This window comes from Puntigrus tetrazona, unplaced genomic scaffold (genome assembly GCF_018831695.1).
Source record: "Puntigrus tetrazona isolate hp1 unplaced genomic scaffold, ASM1883169v1 S000000176, whole genome shotgun sequence".
Classification (NCBI taxonomy): domain Eukaryota; kingdom Metazoa; phylum Chordata; class Actinopteri; order Cypriniformes; family Cyprinidae; genus Puntigrus; species Puntigrus tetrazona.
Genome location: NW_025047847.1, coordinates 685,001 through 707,500, shown reverse-complemented (window position 1 = coordinate 707,500; position 22,500 = coordinate 685,001). Strand labels below are relative to the sequence as shown.

General features: G+C 35.1%; 3 protein-coding genes and 2 long non-coding RNA genes across 8 annotated transcripts in view; 1 reads left to right on the top strand and 4 right to left on the bottom strand.

The window, feature by feature from the left end:
- Window positions 1-943: 943 nt before the first annotated feature.
- Window positions 944-5,468, bottom strand: LOC122333118 (death-associated protein-like 1-B). The gene is made up of 4 exons (XM_043230623.1): window positions 5,311-5,468; window positions 3,122-3,209; window positions 2,300-2,363; window positions 944-1,449 (listed from the first exon to the last, which is right to left on the bottom strand). Exons 1-4 carry the CDS (start codon window positions 5,369-5,371, stop codon window positions 1,330-1,332), a joined length of 333 nt encoding a protein of 110 aa, XP_043086558.1. The 5' UTR covers window positions 5,372-5,468; the 3' UTR covers window positions 944-1,329.
- A 1,130-nt stretch (window positions 5,469-6,598) lies between these two features.
- Window positions 6,599-22,110, top strand: nme9 (NME/NM23 family member 9). 3 transcript variants are annotated; one of them, XM_043230605.1, is made up of 19 exons: window positions 6,599-8,353; window positions 8,489-8,546; window positions 9,664-9,767; window positions 9,845-9,916; window positions 10,721-10,837; window positions 11,841-11,919; window positions 12,000-12,082; window positions 12,231-12,323; window positions 12,413-12,567; window positions 13,871-14,079; window positions 15,098-15,242; window positions 16,359-16,466; window positions 16,583-16,728; window positions 17,479-17,623; window positions 17,711-17,967; window positions 20,060-20,155; window positions 20,389-20,478; window positions 21,316-21,411; window positions 21,727-22,110. In XM_043230605.1, the coding sequence occupies exons 1-19, from the start codon at window positions 8,321-8,323 to the stop codon at window positions 21,744-21,746; spliced, it is 2,106 nt and encodes a 701-aa protein (XP_043086540.1). In that variant the 5' UTR covers window positions 6,599-8,320; the 3' UTR covers window positions 21,747-22,110. The 3 variants fall into 3 exon arrangements, with proteins under 3 accessions (XP_043086540.1, XP_043086538.1, XP_043086539.1); XM_043230603.1 differs by lacking the exon at window positions 21,727-22,110 and having other exon boundaries at window positions 21,316-21,720; XM_043230604.1 differs by lacking the exons at window positions 6,599-8,353; window positions 8,489-8,546; window positions 9,664-9,767; window positions 21,727-22,110 and having other exon boundaries at window positions 9,818-9,916; window positions 21,316-21,720.
- LOC122333103 lies at window positions 9,736-12,489 on the bottom strand. Its single transcript, XR_006248582.1, has 3 exons — window positions 12,357-12,489; window positions 10,671-10,845; window positions 9,736-9,868 (listed from the first exon to the last, which is right to left on the bottom strand). It is a non-coding gene; the product is annotated as an uncharacterized LOC122333103 (long non-coding RNA).
- LOC122333102 lies at window positions 16,665-17,791 on the bottom strand. Its single transcript, XR_006248581.1, has 3 exons — window positions 17,651-17,791; window positions 17,452-17,540; window positions 16,665-16,716 (listed from the first exon to the last, which is right to left on the bottom strand). It is a non-coding gene; the product is annotated as an uncharacterized LOC122333102 (long non-coding RNA).
- The window catches only part of smarcal1 (SWI/SNF related, matrix associated, actin dependent regulator of chromatin, subfamily a-like 1), a 19,604-nt gene continuing 14,965 nt past the window's right edge, over window positions 17,862-22,500 (bottom strand). The window contains exons 18-19 of one of the 2 annotated variants that reach the window (XM_043230600.1): window positions 22,279-22,361; window positions 17,862-18,000 (exon numbers count right to left, since the gene is read on the bottom strand). In XM_043230600.1, the coding sequence (XP_043086535.1) occupies window positions 17,997-18,000; window positions 22,279-22,361 (87 nt within the window). In that variant the 3' untranslated portion in view covers window positions 17,862-17,996. Of the gene's footprint in view, window positions 18,001-22,111; window positions 22,362-22,500 lie in introns of those variants that run through there. The other variant, XM_043230599.1, reaches the window with a different exon arrangement.

Below are 22,500 nucleotides of genomic sequence, written 5' to 3'. Positions count from 1 at the left end.
TCGAACTTAACTCCTGGAGGGCCCCAGCGCTTCACAACGCGGCTCCTGCGACCCTAAAGACCTTGATTAGCCGGATCAGGTGCGTTTGATTAGGGTCGGAGCAAAACTGGAGCTGTGGCTCTGCAGGAATTGAGTTTGAGAGCAATGGGTTAAAGGTTCATTATAGTATGAAGCCTTGCAACATTTCCCATCAAATATGTATTAAAAAGGAAAAATGTCAGACAAAAGAAATATAAATATACTCAGCCTTAGGCCATCTAAGATTCAAAGGAGTTTTTTTTTTTTTTTTTTTTTTTTTTTTTTAAATTTGGAGAAATGCAGCATTTTAAAAATCACTTGCACATCAGTGGATGCACTGCAGTGAATGGGTGCCGTCAGAATGAGTCTGAAGAGCCGATAAAAACATCAATAATCCACAGCAATCCAGTCCATCACTTAAAAACCCAAAAGCTGTGCTTGTAAGAAAGTTTCTGATGGCACCCATTCACTTCAGAACATACACTGATGAAATCCTACATTTCTGCAAATCTGAATCCTTTAACATCCATACACAAGCTTACCGTCAATCCCTCAAGAACAACATCTTCAGCTCTTCATGAATATACGGTTCATTTTTTTTGTCTGCATACCACGCTAAAAGAAATTAAAAATCTAAGTATCTGAGCCTGACCAGAGCTTGTTTTTTTTCCCCCTATTATATTCAAATCTGAAACTGAACGCATGCACACTCATTTTAAACTCAATATTTGAAGCAATTAATTGTTTTAACTAAGTTGCATGCTATGGGTGCCATTTCACATGTTTAGAACCACTGATCTATAATAAAGACAGCAGTGTTTAGAACCCGTTTTGCAATGTGCCAAAAAGTCTAATTTAGGTCTTGGTTCTTCTGAATGGATTCTACCGCCACCTAGCGGTTATGAAATGAAATCACAACCAACGATTTGCTGAAAAAGTTCATTTTACTGGTATGAAAGCCTCCTTTTGTGAGAGTAGGAAAAACAGTTTCATTGATTACCATAAAGTTCAGAAACTCCATGCATATTCACGCTACACTTAAGCACCAAGCACATTAACATTTGTTCATGCAAGTCAAGCAGCGGTCAGAACCTCTCCATCGACACGGCTTTAATTCACACTGGGTTAATAAATCCACACCGCTCAAGCGCAAACTCTAATCGTAGGGGAAAAAAACCCTTTGATGCCGCAAAAGACAAACAACCTGATCAGAAGTCACACTACAGTAACGGGTCTGCTAGCAAGACACATCCATCATTCACCTACAAAAACACATCCTGGTTGTCTTTTGCGCGTCACGTTGTCAGAAGCTCAAAACTTGCGTGGCTGCTGAATGCAGATGGAGATGCGCGGGACGTGAGGTTTCTCCACGCTCGGCCGGACTCTGCTGTGACGCACAGAAACTGGAGTCTCAGGGAAATCATGGCCCAGCTGCAGGACATAAACGTTATAAAATGTCAAATACAACACTTCAAAAATAATGAATTAATACAAGTGACAGTCAAATTATTAATTCAATCTCCAGATGTTTGTCTGTTAACATTGTGACAGCTTTAGTGGCTAATTACATGAAAAAAAAATTATTATTATTATATAATGACAATAGCAAATTATAGAAAATTAAAAAAAATTAAAAGAAATAAAATATAATATATATATATATATATATATATATATATATATATATATATATATATATATATATATATATATATATATATATATATATATATATATATATATATATATATATATATATATATATATATATAATATAAATTAAAATATATTATTAAATACAAAAACCTTTGATAAATTCAAATAATCATAATTAAAAAAAAAACATGATTATATGTCTCAAAAAACAAACAAAAATAAATGAAAAATATAAAAACCTTCTGCCACTATTGCAGCCAAACTAGTTGATAGCCATTGGTTTATGGTCTCAGACACTCACAGATCACTGTAATGGATTGATGAGCTCAAAAGAACCCTAGTTGGACCAAACTCAACTAAACTGAATTAATGATCCATGTCCTAGTTTCCACTCTCGCTCCAATTAAAGACTGCAGCGGAGAGAACAGAACCAGCGAGCACAGCAGCTGTGAAGCGGTTTCTACAGAACTACTGAAGCTGCATTTATGTCTGCTCACGACCATAAACTCACTTTACATTCAACTCTCTGCCTTCTGAAGCAGAATCCAAACACCAGCGCACCACCTGCATCCTCTGCTAAGGAACATTCACACAGTTAATAGCTTGTTTTGGTGACGCAACAAACCTTCTCAAGTGGACCAGCCAGCAGAAGACTCAGGTGCTGCATTCTGGAAGGGGTCGGCGTGGACCTGGACGACAAACATCAGTATGAAACGCTGAAATTCACTGCACGATTCAACGATTTCATGCAAAGTGCTGAAGAACATCTTTCTGCTTCATTTCAGAGAAAAAAAAGGGGTAGATATCTGCAGACCAAAACCACTTATAAAAACAAATGCATCAACATTGCATTTAAAATGCTTTATATTTTGTTGTGGACGGGAATGCACCAAATTTTTTTTTTTAAAAACACTAATCACGCAACTGAACGGTTCATGAATTTCATGAAGCACTGAAGAATTTTTAGCATCACTTCTGCTGTGCGAAACTACACTAAAAGTACATCAACTTCCCGTTTATTGACTATTTTTTGGTGCAAAACAAAGCATAACTTACAGTATACTTCATGATTCATTGAGTTCACGCAAAGCATTTTTAGCATTATGTTTCTGCCTCATGACTTTTATAGATACGCAGCAGTACTCAAAAATAGTTACACTTAAAATCATTTGATATTTTGTTGCAGACTGGAAAACCAAAAAGAAAAGGCCATCATGTGTTAACATCTGGACCTCTCCATCAGCTTTCGGTAAACCACTGCATTCCATCAAGCAAGCAGATTTTCTATGAAAAATTCATTAACTATTGTGCAAACCGCCAGAGAGACCGAACAGGAGGAGAAGAGGCTTTTAAAAACGGCTGAACTCGATTCAAACTCTTCCGCAGGCTGTGAAGGTTTCGCATCTACACCGTGCCGTGAAGAAAGCAGATGGCTAAGATGCTCTACCTGGGTTTATCCGTTTTCTTGGTCTCTTTGTCCACACTGGAGTTATCATCAGCGCTCTTCTTCACCACTCGCTTTCCTCCAGCTTTCACTAAAAGAAAAAGTAGTTCACATTGAGAAAATAAATACACATATACACATACATACATACATGCATATATACATACATGCACACACACACACACACACGTATATATTACCTACTTTGAGCGTAGAGGTGCATGCGTATAGGTGGTAATTAAATATACACAAGCATTTAATATAAACCACTTAATGTACACTATACATGGAAGTGTATTTATAGATATATTTACAGTACACAGCACGCATTATGTAAACAAACATTTTCCTGTTCATGGAACACTGAGAAGGCTTGGCTATACAGTAAAATACACACTTTTTACTTGATACTACACATTGTAAATAACTCCACAAATATTTCAATCTACTTGTGATAATTGGGGGGAAAAAAATGTAAATAAATTCACTTTAGTTCACTTTTTATGTATAATTATGAGATAACACACACCTATATACCTCTCCAGACACACAGACAGACAGACAGACAGACACACACAGACAGACAGACACACAGACAGACAGACACAGACAGACAGACAGACACACAGACAGACAGTTTAACAATTCCAGCTGACATACGCACTTTTTCCTACAACTCTGCACTCAGTGTAACCCATTGACTTCTATACGATGTTCTGAGCAAGTCAGTTGTTTTTAATGCGGGTCTAATCTCACAAACCTAGTGCAGTACAGTCTGAGTTTTGATTACAGCCCTGTAGACGTCCACCATCATCATCTCAGTCCACTGGGCCTGTTGTTCTGAATGTTTGGCAGCTCTGTCGAGGCCCGAGGGTTAGGAGAGAGCAAATATGTGCTCAATAAAACGTCCACTCACGTCAGTCTAATAAAGTGAGCGAAGGCAGAGCAGCATAACACGGGGAGTGTTCGCCGTTTTGCTTTTGCAAACATTTAAACGGCGCAGAAAACTTTATGAAATGGTCAGGCGACTAAACGGCATGGTTTTGTGCAACACACCGAGCGTGCAAGGCCACGTTTAAACCAGCACAGGTGATCACCTTCAACCTTTAAAATCATATTTATTAAAAGCATGTTTACTCTTGCTTTAAGGGAGAGTTAACTCATTTACTCGTGTTGCTCCAAACTTGAACTAAAGTTTCTTTGTACCGAACAAAAATTGTCAAACATTCCCCATTTTTTGTTATCAAAATGTTCTCAGTTAAACCCATTCTTCAACATATCTTTTATGTCCAACAGAAGAACACAAGTGTGGAGAAAACAAGGGAGTCGATTTTTATTTTTCAGTGAACTACCCCTTTAAAAAAAATATTATTATCATTATTATTAAATATACAAATGTATATGTATATATAGATATAAAAATATATATATAAATATTTCTCTTTAAAATGTATTTAATATTTATAATTTTTTTTACTTTCATTTACTACACATTTAATTAATATATATATATATATATATATATATATATATATATATATATATATATATATATATATATATATATATATATATATATATATATATATATACACATATACACATACACACACACTTATCTATGTTTGTAGAGATTATATATGCAAAAATAAATTACACACACACACACACACACACACACACATTATACAAAAATTACACTTACACACACACTTAAAATTAAAAATTAAAACCCACTGCTTTTGAACTTGAACTTTGATCATTTTAAAAGGCATATGAAAGCTTAGCAAACAGGCAATTGACTGAAACTACTCTTGCTGCGGCGGGACACTCGGGGAGGTTTGTTTCACGGCAAACCAGATCAAATCAGCAGCAGAAATCGAAAGTAGAGTCTTCTGAACTCACATCCTGTGACACCTAACGCTAGTAACAAAACAATGGATGGCTGATGTTTGTTTTCCTCTCACTGCAAAACAAAAAAACCACTTCCTGGACTACACAGTAACTATAATAATCATTTATGACTTAATAAAACACGGAACACATTACGATCAATTAACCGAACCGTTATTTTGTTTCGTTTTTTTTTTTTTTTTGCCTGAACCGTTGCAGCAAAGAAAAACCCACTAAAACGGCGCAAACAAAACAAGAAACCAGCATTAAAAGAGCACGAAAATTAATAAAGTCCTAACCTGCGGGAGGGTGGCCAGCTTTGAGCGTGTCCCTCGCTCCTGTTTTAGAAAGTTGCACCATTTTCAGCTTCCCTCACAAACACCCTGCCGCTCAGCGCCGCCCGTTCCCGCGCTTTTATACGCGACGGCCCTCCCTGACGTCACGGCGGGACGCGCTTACGTGCGCGCGGCACGGCGGAAACGTCCGTCGGCGTCGATGAAACGCGTCAAAAGCGAAAAACCGAGCAGAGCGCGGCGGAGGAAAACTATCCACGTGGCTTAAGAATCGGCGTGACTTTCTGAAAGGACCTTGAAAGTAGTTCAGAGCGTAAACATGCTCACAAGTGGGCGTTTTTGTTTAGCTTTCCACGGGTTTGTGCTCAACTGGGCACCAAAACCGTGCTATTAAGAAATACTTTGTGCCATAGTAGGCTATGGCTTGTATAAAAATGGCTTTAAATATACATTAATTCACTTTGAGGCAAAACGCCAATGTATAGATTGACAAGTACTTGGTATTACAAATTAATATTATGTTTGCATAGCTTACAACTCATAAATCTGAACATTGCATGAAGCCCAGTTCAAAACTGGTTTTGCATCGTGCTTTTTATCACTTCATAAATCGTAAACTGCTGTCAAAAACCACACTATGTGATGTAAACAAACAGCTCTGTAAAAACTAAGTTATGTAATACAAAGTTACGCAATATGTTTAATGTAAGCGCTGCTAAAGATGAGGGGAAAACAACAAGGACAGCCTTTAATTCAACATTGAATTGCTGATGCATGAGATCCAGAAAAATAAAAACATGCATATATATATATATATATATATATATATATATATATATATATATATATATATATATATATATATACATATTATATATTTTTTTTTTATATTTTTATTTAATATATATATATATATATATATATATATATATATATATATATATATATATATATATATATATTTTATATATATATATATATATATATATATATATATATATAAACTCTACAAACATAAATAAATCAATATACGCAAAATTAAAAATTATGCAATATGTTTAATGTAAGTGCTGCTAAAGACGAGGAAAAACAACAAGGACAGCCTTTAATTCAACATTGAATTGTTGATGCATAAGATCCAGAAAAATAAAAACATGCACATATATATATATATATATATATATATATATATATATATATATATATATATATATATATATATTATTTTTATTATTTTCATATATTTTATTTTATATATTTTATTTTTATTTTTTTTATATATAAACTCTACAAACATAGATAAATAAATCATTATAAGCAAAATTAAAAATTAAGCAATATGTTTAATGTAAGTGCTGCTAAAGATGAGGGAAAAACAACAAGGACAGCCTTTAATTGAAAATTGCAGACACAAACAGATGCAGCGCAAGGCAAATAATCTCAGAATTGACCAGTGCCTGAAAATAACTGCGTTAAAGATTTGATGGTCTCTTTCTCCAAACATCAAGGCATGACACAATAATTGAAGCAGTCGAACAAGCGTCTGCTGTACGGCACGGATGGGAAGAAGTGTTATTTTCTGAGGGCAGAGGCAAGTTTGAGCATGAAGCGCTCAGAGATAAACTCTCATCGAACAAGAACAACCAGCTTTATTAGCAGCGGTGTGTATCTGAGGAAGTGCAGCACATTTTGCTTCGTGAAACTAATTTATTTACAAGCGTTCAAGAGGTTTTAAGCACACTGTGGCCTGCTACTTCTCATGACTGCCGCTTATGAGCATATTGGATATTGCTGTAATACAATTATAGTTTTGTTTTAATATTTTGAATTAGTACAGAACACATCCAAATGCGTTTTAAATACACAATGACAGCTTTGATATATTTATCGTCAAAAATAAATCTCATGCATTTGCTCGTCCCACGGCCAGATGTATTTTAATACATCTTCGTACTTTAGAAATGAGCAACTGTAGCCTAATTGTTTTCATAGTTAACAGACTCATGCTGATTCTAAGCAATTTTGATAAATTCATATAGAAAAAATATTAATTAAATGAATTAAAAAATAATTAAATTTTAAAAATAATTAATTAAATTAATTAAAAAGTAATTAAAATATAATTAATTTAATTAATTAAAAATAATGAATTCAAAATAATTAATTTAATTAATAAAAAATTTATAATTAACAATAAGTTATGTCAATAGCTAATAAACGTTTTTAAGTGCAGAAATCTACCTTGTTCATTACTGACAAATGTGCATCACATATTAACTTTAGTTTCTGTATAAACTGTAATTTTGTATGCAAGTACATGACTTTTATAGGAAAACAGTGAAGAGACAACGGTATATAATTAAGGGAAAAATGTATATAGGTTCTTAAACATGCTATAAAAAAAATATGGTTGCAAATTCATTTTCTTTATGCAAAAACGCAATGCTTTTCTTTGATTTTCGGGTGAAATGTTAACCGAACTTGTTTTATTTATATATTTTAACCGGATGAACTATTTCCTGCCGGATATGAGACACGTTCATGTTCCCTGGAGCAGCTTTGTGATGGAGGAATGCAGGCCTTTGAGAAATTATGGTTTCAGCTCTTCATAACATAACCAGTATCACTAGCATCACAAGCTAGCGTTGCTAGTTTCTGCATGGTCATGAAGCACCATGGAAAAGGCCCACTTAACATAAACACGTATAAACTCGGATTTAGCATTCAGCATAATCACCAGCGTATATATAATCACAGTACATGTTAATAAGTGACAACGTTAACAGTTTAGCGCTGAAAATAATACACACGACCTGCAATACGCGCGCTGTCCAGAAGATGGCGGCAGTTAACCGCTGAATCAACGGTTGCTTGGCGACGAGGACGCGAAACAGTCCTGCTGCGCATGCGCCGACACAGTCCGGCGCTCAAACTTTGTGGAAATAAAAACAACGACTTAGCGATCGCGCAGTTTACAGCATCAGCCGTTGTTTTGTGCTCTTGAAAAGTCATTTCCATGGCTGGGAAAAAGAAGGAGATCAGTTTGCAGGTTTGTCGTCAGTGTCTGTGACTTTAATCAGCGTCAGGCCGCACATGAGGGGGAGCGGGGGGGTGCAGGTAGATTTTAGAGTTTCTGTGTCTCTCAAATCATCTAAAACTTCTTTAAAAACTCTTTTAAATGCAGGTCAATATCAATAGTGACGATCAATGGAGCGACGTTTTGGCAACGAAGGGGTTAATGGGTGAGTGACTGATCTATCTATCTATCTATCTATCTATCTATCTATCTCTCTCTCTCTGTCTATCTATCTATCTATCTGTCTGTCTATCCATCTTCTCATCTATCTATCTATCTATCTGTCTATCTGTCTATCTCTCTCTGTCTGTCTATCTGTCTGTCTATCTATCTATCTATCTCTGTTTGTCTGTCTGTCTATCTATCTATCTATCTATCTCTCTCTCTGTCTGTCTATCTATCCATCTGTCTGTCTATCTATCTATCTCTCTCTCTCTCTGTCTATCTATCTCTCTATCTCTATCTGTCTGTCTATCTATCTCTCTATCTCTATCTATCTATCTATCTGTCTGTCTATCTATCTCTCTCTCTCTCTCTGTCTGTCTATCTATCTCTATCTATCTATCTATCTGTCTATCTATCTCTCTCTCTCTGTCTGTCTGTCTGTCTATCTCTCTATCTATCTATCTATCTCTGTCTGTCTGTCTGTCTATCTATCTCTCTCTCTCTCTCTCTCTCTCTCTCTCTCTGTCTGTCTATCTATCTATCTATCTATCTATCTATCTAACAAAGTTAGTCATCTGATTATTTCCCCCTCAAGACTGGTCATAACTAGAAACTCAGTTATGAAAGGGTCTTATTTGTTTTGCAGAAACAGGACTGGTTACCCCATGGCAACTGCTAGTTGGTAAAACTAGTTCAGTATGGCATTATGGGTAATCTTGATAAGCGTTCTTGTATACGGCGACCGTATCTGTATCAATGTTGACTCCATTATATCTGCCTCTTTGTTTCTGTGCAGAAACTGCTCACACGCCCCGGTTGTCCTGTAATAACAAACTATTGTTATTATTATTTTATCATCGTTGTGTGCGTTTAGATTTTTTATTGCTGTTGCTGTTTTGTTCGGTGCCTATTAAAGCTAATAAAAATAGTAAGATGAAGTAAGATAAGTTGAATTGACAAAAAGCAGCATTTGTGTTGAAACTGTGATTGTTTTCTGCCTCGTTACTCTCTGCTGGTCTGTATGTCTGGTCTCTCATGTCAGGCAGGGCTGCAGACGTCTGTAAGTGCAGTCAGAGTTTAGCTGTGTGTGTGTGTGTGTGTGTGTGTGTGTGTGTCAGTGGTGGACGTGTACCAGCAGTGGTGTGGACCCTGCCGCGCAGTCGTCAGTCTCTTTAGAAAAATCAAGAATGAGCTGGGAGACGAGCTGCTGCATTTTGCCACGGTAAGACAAGCCTCTCTGGAGATTAGATCGCACACAGACAGTCTTTTTAAATGTGGACATCTCTGTCGTCCCTGCAGGCCGAGGCTGATGGGATTGAAGCTCTGGAGAAGTACAGAGGGAAGTGTGAGCCCACCTTTCTGTTTTATGCGGTGGGTCCGAATCCAATGCAGGTTAAAATAAAGCAAATAAAACACGGGTGCGTGCCGCGAAACGAAATAAATGAAGAAGAAAACACATTTCGAGCAAATACGCCCAATTCTATTCAATTCAGCACATTGTACTGGATCTCATTACTGGGATGTGATAAAACTATTAATATATTTCATTCGAGTCGTAAAGGATTTATTTATTTGTGCCGGAATGAATAAAATAAAAGCAATTTTTAAAAGCAATGAATTTAAGAAGAGTTAAAAAAATTCTGAATTTTCAATTCTGAGTTATGTATAAAATTTGAATTTGAAAACGAATTAAAAAGTGAAACATTAATATAATTTATATATTCAAGGGATGTCTGTGCTTAATTGTCAGTGTAATAAAGGGAAATATGAAGAAAAGCAAACAAAAATAAATGAAATGAAAATAAATTTAATTAAATAGTTCCAATGCTACTGAAGCTTATTTGAGCCGCGGGGGAAAATTAAAATACTTTTATGCGATTTTATCTCATAATTCTGTCAGATACGAACGTGCAATTGCTAGAAAAAAGGACTAGTAAGATAAAAAGTAATCAGGTTAAATTAGGATAAAAGGTGGAAAAAAGGTAAAAAAAAAAAAATCTGAATTATGAGAATAATAATAATAAAAACTGAATTGTGAGAGTCAGAATTCATATTAAAAAAATTGTGAGATGTAAACTTGCAAAAAAAAAAGTCATTTGAAGTACTGATAAAGAGGTGTAATTACCGTATGCTCAGACTGAACTGTGTGACGTGAAGGTGCTGTACTTGCTGCAGGGCGGCCAGCTGGTGTCTGTTCTGAGGGGACCGAACGCTCCTGTCCTGCAGAGGCTCATACAGGAAGAGCTGAGCAAAGAGAAGAGCGTCCTGGAGCACGGGGCGGCCCGCGCGCCGGTGAGTTACTGTGAGGACCGCAGATGACGTGTGAGCAGAAACGACTGCTTGCAGAATAATGCAGTCATATCATAAAGTAAGATGTATATGCACAATAGAATCAGATCACAAAATAAAATAAAAACTAAACAAAATAAATAATTATTATAATATGAATTGCCAATCATTCCATCTCAGATCCTAATTCATCCTGACGTTTATATAATTAATAAAAAAAAATATATATATATATATATATATAGTGCTCACAATCAATTGATTGTTATTAATGAAATCTAATTAATTATATTTTTTATATATATATATATATATATATATATGCTCATAATCAATTGATGTTATTAATGAAATATAATTATATTTTTATATATATTTTATATATATATGTATGTTTATATATATATATATATTTTGTGCTCATAATCAATTGATGTTATTAATGAAATATAATTATATTTTTTATATATATATATATATATATATATATAGTACTCTCACAATCAATTTTTATTAATTAAATATAATTAATTGTATTTTATATATATATATGTTTATATATATATATATATATATATATATATATATATATATATTGATGTTATTAATGAAATATAATTATATTTTTATATATTTATATATATATATATATATATATATATATTTGTGCTCGCAATCAATTGATCGTTATTAATCAAGTCCAAATTTTTTTTTTTTTTTTAACGCATACAGGATATATTTTGAGAATATTTACATGCATATACATTTACATTTTATGTTTTATTATTATGTTTTATATGTTTTATATTATATATAAATTCAATGTATTCAATACATAAACACATTTTTTCTTAAATGTATAAAAATATACAACACACCGTGTATATTTTTATGATTATCAGTCGTCAGGGATTTTTAACTATACAACAAATAGAATTATAATTATTTAATGTAGTAATATAATTGAATCATATATTGCGGTATTCTGATTAAAACGTCACTCCAGGTCACAGATGAAGGTTTGACTGAGGAAGAAGAGGTGAAGGATGACATCAAGGATCACCCTCATGATGAAGATGTGATTGGTGATGATTTTCCTTCATTAAACGTCGTTGCATTCATTGAAACAGTCGGCTGAATTCACACGCTCTGTTTGTTTTTTTAGTCTCTGCTAAAAAGTCTTACACGGTGGCAATCATCAAGCCTGATGTGGTGGCACACGGCCAAGCGGATGAGATTATCATGAAGGTAATAGGGATAAATCAACCCAAAAATGAAGGTTATTCCTATTAAGAATAATACGGTTTCACAATCAGTCATTTGAAGCCTGCAGGCTGTTCATATTTGGTTAAACAGCTGAACCCGATTGATTCCTGAATGCATATTTCGTTTGTAGATTCAGGATGCAGGTTTTGTGATCTTGGCCCACGAGGAGAGAACGCTGAGTGAAGCAGAAGCTGGAGACTTCTATCAACACAAAGCCGCGGAGGTAAAACCAAGAAACGGTCTAAAAATAGCTCACGTTTCGGAGGGTTTTTTGCTGATGGTGCGTGATGAGAAGCGTGTGTGTTCTCCCAGCCGTGCTTTCAGGAGCTCATCCAGTTTATGTCGAGCGGCCCGTCGCACGTCCTGCTCGTTTCTAAGACGGAGGCCTGCGAGGACGTCATCCCGGCCTGGAGGGAATTCATCGGGCCGCCGGACGTCGAGGAGGCCAGGAACACGCAGCCGGAGAGGTATAGAAATATAGAGAGAGACACGTCCACATAAGCAGCATTAGGAAAGATCTCAGACCGAAAGGTGTTATTTATATATGTATGTTTAAAATATATTATTATATTATATAAATAATACTTTTTTTTTAAGCATTTATATTTAATTTTCAGTTTTTCATGCTTAGTTTAAGCACTAAGTTTATTACAATTTTTTAATAGATTTTCTAAATATTTCTATACAGCATTATTTTATTTCAGCGTTAATTTAGTAACATTTAGATGTACTGTAACATATATGCATTCATAAAATATTAGCTAATTTTTAAAATGAAACCTTTTATAAAAATACTATTTGAAGCTTTTATTTGAAGCGTTTCCTCGCGTTTCATTTTAAGTTTAGCTTAAATGTTAGTATTTATTAAAATGTACTCATTAAAAGTTTTTTTGTTTATTTAATATTTTGAATAGAAATAAAGTAAAAGCATAATGGAAAATAAAAACAATGTATATGTTCCTAAAATAAATAGTTATCGCTGCTAAATAAAATGAACGCTATTAAAAATAAAATAAAAAGAAACTGAAAATAACTAGAATATATTTCAGCCGAAGTACAGTACTTAAAATGACTGAAACTGGAATAAAATGAAGCTTGGAATAGGAAAGTGTGAAATTGAAGAAAAAAATACTAATAAAAAAAAAAAAACTAAATTGCTAACTAAAATTTGAATAAAAAAAAAACAGAAAATGTAAAAGCAGGTGCTAATATAGAATGAAATATTAACGTTGTATGCTTAATATTAGTTTTATTTTATATATAAATGTGTATATATATATATATAAAAAAAAGATGATTACAATATTATACAGCTAATTTAAAATATTAATTAATAACGTATCCTATAATAGTATATAATTAGTACTAAGATAATAACATTTTTATAATAAAATTATTTAATTTCTATAATTTATATATATATTATTAATAATAACATATTGATTATATTATAATAAAACGTCCTGTGAAACTTTAGTTTCTCTGCTCAGGTCTAACATCCAGGAATTGAATCTAGAGATCCCCTGATGTGTGTATAATGTCTTTTTGCAATTAAGTATAATCTAAAAGTGATGCGTTGTGCTTCCATATTGTGCTCACAGATTTGAGCTCTAACAGTTATAGCACACAACACTTCCTGTCCCTCCCTCTGCCCCGGCCGAGAACCAGCCGTGAGACCATCTGCTCTTCTCTCTCTCTCTCTCTCTCTCTCTCTCTCTCTCTCTCTGCTCCTCCATCCCTCCCCGTCCGCTCCGCTCTCCTCTTCTTCAGCTTGCGGGCTCAGTACGGCACCGAGACTCTTTTGAACGCTCTGCACGGCAGCAGCGACAGCGAGCAGGCCAGCAGGGAGCTGGCGTTCTTCTTCCCCCACTTCAGGATGGCGATGGCGGACTCGGGCTCGGAGCGGGCCGGGCCGGAACAGGAGCGTGTGGAGAGGACGCTGGCGCTCATCCGCCCAGACGCTGCCAGGGAAAACAGAGGCATGTGCCAACATTACGTTCACACGCGCAGACAGACACTGCTTTACAACAAACCCACAGACCGCCGGTTCAAAGTTTGGACACACTTCATTCAATTCATTTCTCATTTTCATTTACTGATTGCTAAATCATTCCCGTGCATCCATTTCAGTCTTATTATATATAGTATACATATTCTGATTTTTTATTTAAATCTTTATTCATTTTGTTATGTGCTTTTTTTCCATTAAAAAAAAAAGTATTCTATTTGGCTTTACTTATTTCAACATTATTCTAGCATCAGTTACATGCTATTTTAATTTGCATCAATAAAATCTTAATATTTTGAATATTATATTTATATAATATTAATGTTTAAAGTGTTATAAGTTTTAGTATATGTTTAGTTTAAGTTTTAGTAATTGTTAATAAAAGTTTTTATTTTATTTCAGTGTCATTTTAGTATTATTAACAGTACGTGCTATTTTGAATTGTATTAATAAAATGTTATGTATATTTAAAATATATTATAAAATAATAATATAAATAATAGTTTTTAAGCATTTATATTTAATTTTCAGTTTTTTTATGCTTAGTTTAAACATTAAGTTTGTTACAATTTTTTAATAGATTTTCTAAATATTTCTATATAGCATAATTTTATTTTAGCGTTAATTTAGTAACATTTATATGTACTGTAACATATGCATTCATAAAATATTAGCTAATTTTAAAAATTAATACATTTTAAGCTTTTATTTGATTCATATTTAATTTGAGCTTAAATGTTAGTAGTACTTTCATTAGGTGCTATTGCCACTTTTATTTCTATTTTAATTCAGTTTTACATTTTTTGTTATTTCAGCTTTATGTTAATGAACTGAAACAGGTTTTAGTGTTTCGTTGACAATAACAAGACTGTTCCTTTTATGTCAGTTAATGATTTTACTGTTATTACCCCGTGCATGATAAAGAACGTGATTAAGACGTTGGTGTAAAGCGTGGCGATTGAGTTGGAGTAAATCCTGTGTGTTTGTAGAGGAGATTCTGGGCCGGATCTCTGAAGCAGGATTCACGGTGGCCATGCAGAGAGAGCTCATGCTGTCTGAGGATCAGGTCAGGCACTTCTACAGCCATCATCTGGAGCGGGAATACTTCCCCAGCCTGCTGGAGAGCATGACCAGGTGAGCCATTTACAATACAAGCGTGCACAATTAATAAGAAGTTCAATTATCTCCTTCTGTTGCATGGTTCTCCGCTTAACCCAAACATTTAAATTCTGTCATCATTTACATTAAATTACATTAAGCAACAGCGTATAACCGAACAGCTGCCGGTACCCATTGACGTGCATTCTATAGGAAAAAGCAATGGCGGTCAGTGGCTACCAGCGACTGCTTGGTTATCAGCGTTCTTCAGAGTAACTCAGGTTTGTAAGAACTTACAGGGATATGGTGACAGTATTTTCACTTTTGGGTGAACTGTGCATTTAAATTAGTCAAGAAATTCAATACGGAAAACTTGGAAAGCTTCAGATTGAGGTTTCTTGTTGTTAAGGCCAATTCTACACTTGGATGGCAAAACATGGATATTATCATCACCTAAGCAGATTTACAAAAATGTAGAATATTAGTATAATTACTAAAAAAATAAAAAAATAATTACTTATAATTACTTAAAAAAATATTACCTGAAAATCTTTTACATCTTTAACCCAGTATATATATATATATATATATATATATATATATATATATATATATATATATATATATATATATATATATGTATAAATGTATATAAATATATATAAATAAATATATATACACACACACACACACACACATATATATATATATATACATATACATATACATATATATATATATATATACACACACACACATATATATATATATATATATATATATATATATATATATATATATATAAAAATATTTCATGGTTTTTTTTAAATGTAGTATTTCAGCAACTAAATAAAGCTAAATAAACTAAATCTTATACAATATGTAAGATAAGACACAATATAATCTAATTCGAGCATGAACAAAAATGACTAATATCAGCGACACTGAATATAACTCAAAATGCATTTTAAAATTATAATGATCAATTATATCAAATACACCATTCATTCAGAATTATGGATGCTGTCTGATTTACCCAAGTGATTAATATCTCCAATTTATATCTTCTAATTGCTTGAAAATACTGTGTAAATGATGTGAAGAAGCCAGAAGACTTACAGTCTGTAATGAAGAGTCTGCTGTCGTTCAAAGCGGGCCCGTGTTAGCATTAGCGCTAGTGAAGGAGCGAGCCGTGGAGCACTGGAGGAACATCCTGGGACCCAAAGACCCCATCCAGGCTAAGAATGAGCAACCTGACAGGTGAACTGAGGTTTATAACAGTCCCTCATTCACTCAGCGCGTCGTTCTGTATATCACGGTTCTGTATAATAGATGTGTGTAATGGCCAGCGGGCTCTGTGTGTGGTTCCGATGCAGTCTGAGAGCCCAGTTTCCCTGCGAGAGCTCCAGCATCAATCAGCTTCACGGCAGCGGGAGCTCGGAGGAGGCGGAGAGGGAGATCGGCTTCTTCTTCCCACCGGAGGACACGCTCGCCGTCATCAAACCGGACACTGAACATAAGGGTATCATATCAGCAGTCGCCATGAACTCAGACCAAAGAACGGAGAGGGACGTGAGCTGTGACATGAGGGCAGTTTCAATCAGTTATGATGAACCAGACGCAAAGAAGAGACAAAAATATAATCGTTATGAACACGCGCACGGGATGCCGGTTAAAGTTGAATCAATTCCGCTTTTTACTTTTTAAACAAAATGCATGAAATGTTTAGAGGGACAAAAAGGTTAACAGATAATGCATGAAACGGTCTGGATGAAATCTAGTCGAATTTATTGCACGAAACGTAATAGTCGCAGCTAGAGCTTGTGGACAAAACCTAATCAGAATGAGTTAGGAATATCAGTTTGGCAGTGCTTTTCATAAATACCGCTGAAATATAGCGCAAACTGAAACTTTCAAAATTTGCAAAACGTTTTTTTTTTGCTTTCGAGAATCATCTCTTCTGCTCACAAAGACTCGATTTTCAGCATCATTACGGCGTTACGTGATTCAGCTCAGAAATCGTTCTAATATGCCGATCTGCTGCCAAAACAGTTCTTCGTACTTCGTGTTTTTGTGGAAACCGATAAAGCCGATATTTTGCGGAAATCGGTATTTCAGGGTTCATGGATGAATAGAAAGTCCTTGCAAGCGGGTCTTAATCTTTTGCTTCATTGACATCTCACGTGCGTACAAATCCAGCGTACATGAAATTAAAACGTAAGAGCATTATTAACAAGAAGCTCACCGTTTATTTGACTTCTGCTCACATCAGAGGAAATCCTGGAGGAGATTCGGGCCAGAGGATTCTCCATTTCCCGCCTGAAGGACACGATCCTGTCCAGAGAGATGGCAGAAGAGTTTTATAAAGAGCACCGGGACAAACCCTTCTTCGGTCAGCTGGTGGATTACATGAGTCGGTCGGTTCAGCATTAAACTGACTTAACTGAGCTAGAAGGCTCGACGCAGAACACAGATGAGTTGAAACGTGGTTTCTTTCTCTGCAGCGGCCCGTGTACGGTGATGGTGCTGACGAAGGAGAACGCCGTGGAGGAGTGGAGGGCGGCCATGGGCCCCACGGACCCCAGCGAGGCCAGGCAGGCGGCCCCGGGGTCTCTGAGAGCGCGCTTCGCTAAAGACATGCTGGAGAACGCCGTCCACGGATCCTCCAACACTCAACACGCTCAGCAGAAGATTCAGTTCCTCTTCGGGGACATCGGCTCTGAGAGCGTGATCATCGACGGAGCCGCTTCTCCTGCGCTAGGTGCCTCGAAACAACAGCTATAACACGTTTCATCTGGGGATAAATGCGCTTAATATTCACATCGTACAGTCATGGCCAAAAATATCTGCACCCTTGGTAAAAAATGATCAAAGGCGGCTGTGAAAATTCATCTGCATTGTTAAGCCTTTTGATGTTTTATTTACAAAACTCACAAAAATCTAACCTTTCATTGGATAATAAGAATTTAAAATGGGGGGAAATATCATTATGAAATAATTATGACAATTATTGGCACCCCTAGAAATTCTTACGAGTAAAATATCTCCATTCCCGTTCACATTCGCAAATTGGAGCGCTCCGGGGTGATTATGAACATGAAAATATCCAGCCACGGTAATATAAACATACTCCCTTAATCATCAATCACTATGAGAAAAACCAAATATATATTTCTATGTGCAGCAAAAGATAATTGATCTTCACAAATTAGTCAAGTGGCTTCAATAAAAGAGCTAGAGCAGTAAAAGTGACACCATATTAAGATGATAATTAAGAATTTCCAGTCAACACTAAACGTTAGGAAACTGCCTGGAAGAGGATGTGTATATCGTATACGAGTATATCGTCCTAATGCTCGTGAGAAGGAGAGTTTGAGGAGATAAAGACTCTCCGAGGACCACAGCCGGAGAATTGCAGAAAACAGTTGAGCGTTGAGGTCAGAAAACCTTAAAAAGAAGTCAAACAGCACATACATGGCCACACGTCGATTGGGAAAGATTCTCCTCGCTCATCCAGAAACATATTGAGTTATGAACTTCAAATGGGACTTGCTTCTATGGTCAGACGAAACTAAAAAAGAGATTTTAAGCAGCAAACACTCCAGATAGGTTTGATGAACACAGGAATAAAAAGTCCTCCAATGAAATATACTGCTGTATCTGCTATATTTCTGCTGGAGGTCCTAGATGTCTTGTTTAGACACATGACACACGGATCCTATCAAATACCAACAGATCAAAAAATCAATACGTGACAGACTCTGATAGAAATCTTATAATGGGCCATGTTTGGATCTTCTAAGCATACAATAATCCAAACATAAACCTCAAAAACAACACAGAAATGGGTCAAAACCAAACTTCTGCTACTGTATGACCACTCCAGTCCTCTGACCTGAACCCTGCAGAAAATGATTGAGGTGAACTGAAGAGAACATGATTCTGTGATTGTGGATGAAAGAATGGTCTCTGATCTCCTGTAAGGCGTTCTCTAACCTCATCAGACATAGGAGAAAATACAGAGCTGTTAAACCAGTAAGAGGTTTAAAATGGAAAGTATTGGGTGCCATTAATAGTGGCCAATGTTGATTTAAAGAAAACTAATGATGCCCCCTAATGATTCAGTCTTTGATCATATTTACCAAGGGTGCTAATATTTTTGGCCATGAGTGTATAGCAGGGTTTCTGCAAGTTTTATAAAAGTAAATTTAGGACTTTTTAAGGCCTATCTAGGACATATTTAAAGATTAAACTGAAGGGAACAAATTATGTCAATAAAATGTAAATGTCTATGGAGAACATTATAGAGTTGCATTACCAGCAAGTCTTGAAAATCTAATTTGAAACTAATCTCCATTGCTGAAATAGATGGAAATAACTTTACTTTTTGTGTGACCATAGGGTATTTTTGTCTTGTTTTCCAGTGCAAATGTCTAAAACGTCACATGATAAGAAGTTTAATTTTTTGAGAAATGCGCCAAAATGAACGGTTTATGTTGAAAAAATATCCACCATTGGGCTCAAAAAAAACTCATACCCCATTGGCAGAGACTTGTTCTTGTTTTAAACAAACTCAGTTCTGTTTGACTGCAAGACTGCATGGAGTAGTAAGTAGTAGTAAGGGTCTTAATTTAAGGATACTTCGATATTTGATTTAGAAAATAAAGCAATTTAGAGGTCATTTTTATTTTTTGCAGCGCATGCAACATTGAATGCCATGAAGTTATGAGTTCCAGTTTGTAGAACTTTAAATCTTCATATATATATGTGTGTGTGTGTGTGTGTGTGTGTATAGATACAGCTAGATAAAGATATTTAAGAATAACATTTATTGAATGTCCTTCTATCTGCAGAAACGGAAGAGAGCTTTGCAGAGCTCAAGAATCTACAAGCTTCAAGATCTCCATCATTTGACGAGCTGAAGAACCAGACAGAGCCGAGCTCGACAGGTTCAGAACTGAACAAACTAGTCCAGAGTCTCCTATCTGCTCCCATCACTATGAACAGTCATTGACTTTAAGGTCGGCTGTTCCTTTAGTCCATGGTTTCCTAAACAGGGACGCATGCGTTGATGAAAAGCAAATGAAATAAGCAAATTGGGCTTCACGGTGAAATCGCGATAGTACTTTTTTTAGTCACATGTAAACACAAAATCCAGCTTTCCCTTCCTCTCCACATCCAGAGGGAGCAGAAATGAAGCCAGAGAGTTTCCCAGCATCCTCCGACGAGAACGAAGCGCTAGAGACGCCCACATCCAGCCCTCAGGACACGGGTCTGTATCTCAGTGACGAGAAGTCAAGAACCCAATGAAAGCGACCGGAAAACCTTTAATAAATCAATTGGGCTGCGCGATTAATTCGAATCAAACTAAAATCGGTATTTAGCCTAGCAGTCATCAAATTAAAGGCTGTGATTTAATGAAATGATTATATTTTCTGTCGTGACGCATGTTTGAGTATTTACTAATTTACGTGGACAGTATTTCACTAGTATTCCACCAAAATAAGAGCTTGAGAATTTAAAAAAGTACAAATATCAAGGTTTTGAATGAAAGCTAAGAATTGCAACTGACAGTGTAAAGTAAAATAATATTATTACAAAAAATTACATACACACACACACATTATTGTACAATTATAATTTACACCTAGAATAGATCTGTCTTATTTTAGGTCAAATTAATAATAATATGCCTAATAGTAATAATTATCAGAACATTATTTTTGCAATATGCAATAAAATAATAATAAAAATTTGTGGTCAAGTCACACAGCTCTATATATACATAACTTTATGTTATAGTTTATAAAATATAAACTAATATAAATATATATATATTAATATATAATATTATAAATATATATATATATATATATATATATATATATATATATATATATATATAAAATGTAAATACATAAAATATTTTATGTTTGCTTGCACGTAATTTTACTATAAACCAACTAATTACCTGCATTCCTGCTGAAATAAAAATGTCAGAGGGGACTTTTAACATTTAAGGGACTCGTCTGACAAAAAGGTTTAAGATTCTCTGTCTTAGTCTAAAGGTCACACTAAAGTCAGCTTTCCTCTTCCTCTCCACATCCAGGAGGAGCTGAAGAAATGAATCCTGAGACCACAGAGAGTTTCCCAGCATCCTCTGATGAGAACGAAGCGCTAGAGACATCCAGCCCGCAGGAACCGGGTCTGTATCTCAACGACTGCTTTATACACCCAACATTCACACGAGAACGTGACTTTTTACGATTCTACCTAATAACTAGGCCCCTGCTTTTTGTTAAAACTATTATACAGCACATCAGTCCTGTCACCAGTGTAAAGAAACCTTTTAAACAGGTCCTATTTATAGAAAACACAAGGCCTATGCAGTTGAACACAAACGAATGGAAGCAAGGCATGCTTGTTGCATTCAAGTAAATGAGACCGATTCATCGGGAGATTAAAAATAATTAGAGAAATCACACAAAATCAGTGACGAGGTCTGTCTTCTGTGTTTCAGGGGATCAGGAAGACGTGTGAAATCATCTGAAGGAAGGTGAATTATATCAAAAACCTTCATGAGAATAAAAAAAACGGATTCACGAACAAATGAGCGTGAAATAGATCTGATGCTGGAAGTCACTCTGATGTTTATTTTGATTAGTTTTATGTTGATATAGATGATATTTTAGCGCTAAAACCTAAAGACTAAATGAAAATAAGTCGCAATAAAATGAGTTGAATATTTAAAATGTGTTTTATTTCAGTTAACCGATGTTTATTTAAAGTAATGAAACGGTTTTGTATAACGTTAAGGATAATAATAAGCCTTTTTGTAAGACATAATATGTTTTGCGTTCTTCGATCATTTACATCCTCGTGTGAATTAAAGGCTCGGAAAACACTTTTATTTATTTCTTTTTTTACTTTATTAATATCGAAACCGACAGTGGTACCAATCACTTTTAGGCTTTATTTAGTTCTATTTTTTACTCACAAACAAAAAAGAAACGGGTCCAGTGATTGGTTTTGAAAGCGGCTGTATATTTTAAGCAATAATTTACGTTCTTACTGATCGTGATCAACTAAAGCAAGCATCTCCTCTTCGTCGAAGGACCTCTGGAACATCTCGGTGATGGTCAGCTGACACGGGTCCTTACAAAACAGGCAGAAAATAAACACTTTTACACATATTTTTACGATAATAACAACAACATCCAATATTGATGTGGATATTCACCCATTCTGAGTTTGACTGATTGACTTTCTAAAGGCTAAATCTGATTTTAAAGTG

Coding starts and splice junctions, on each gene's coding strand:
- LOC122333118 (XM_043230623.1), bottom strand. CDS start 5,371: ATGGTGCAACTTTCTAAAACAGGAGCGAGGGACACGCTCAAAGCTGGC. Junction 3,210..5,310: donor AGCTGGCCACCCTCCCGCAG/GTTAGGACTTTA, acceptor TTTTTCTTTTAG/TGAAAGCTGGAGGAAAGCGA. Junction 1,450..2,299: donor TGGCTGGTCCACTTGAGAAG/GTTTGTTGCGTC, acceptor TATGTCCTGCAG/CTGGGCCATGATTTCCCTGA.
- nme9 (XM_043230603.1), top strand. CDS start 8,321: ATGGCTGGGAAAAAGAAGGAGATCAGTTTGCAG. Junction 11,920..11,999: donor TCATGATGAAGATGTGATTG/GTGATGATTTTC, acceptor TTGTTTTTTTAG/TCTCTGCTAAAAAGTCTTAC. Junction 14,080..15,097: donor CGCTGCCAGGGAAAACAGAG/GCATGTGCCAAC, acceptor GTGTGTTTGTAG/AGGAGATTCTGGGCCGGATC.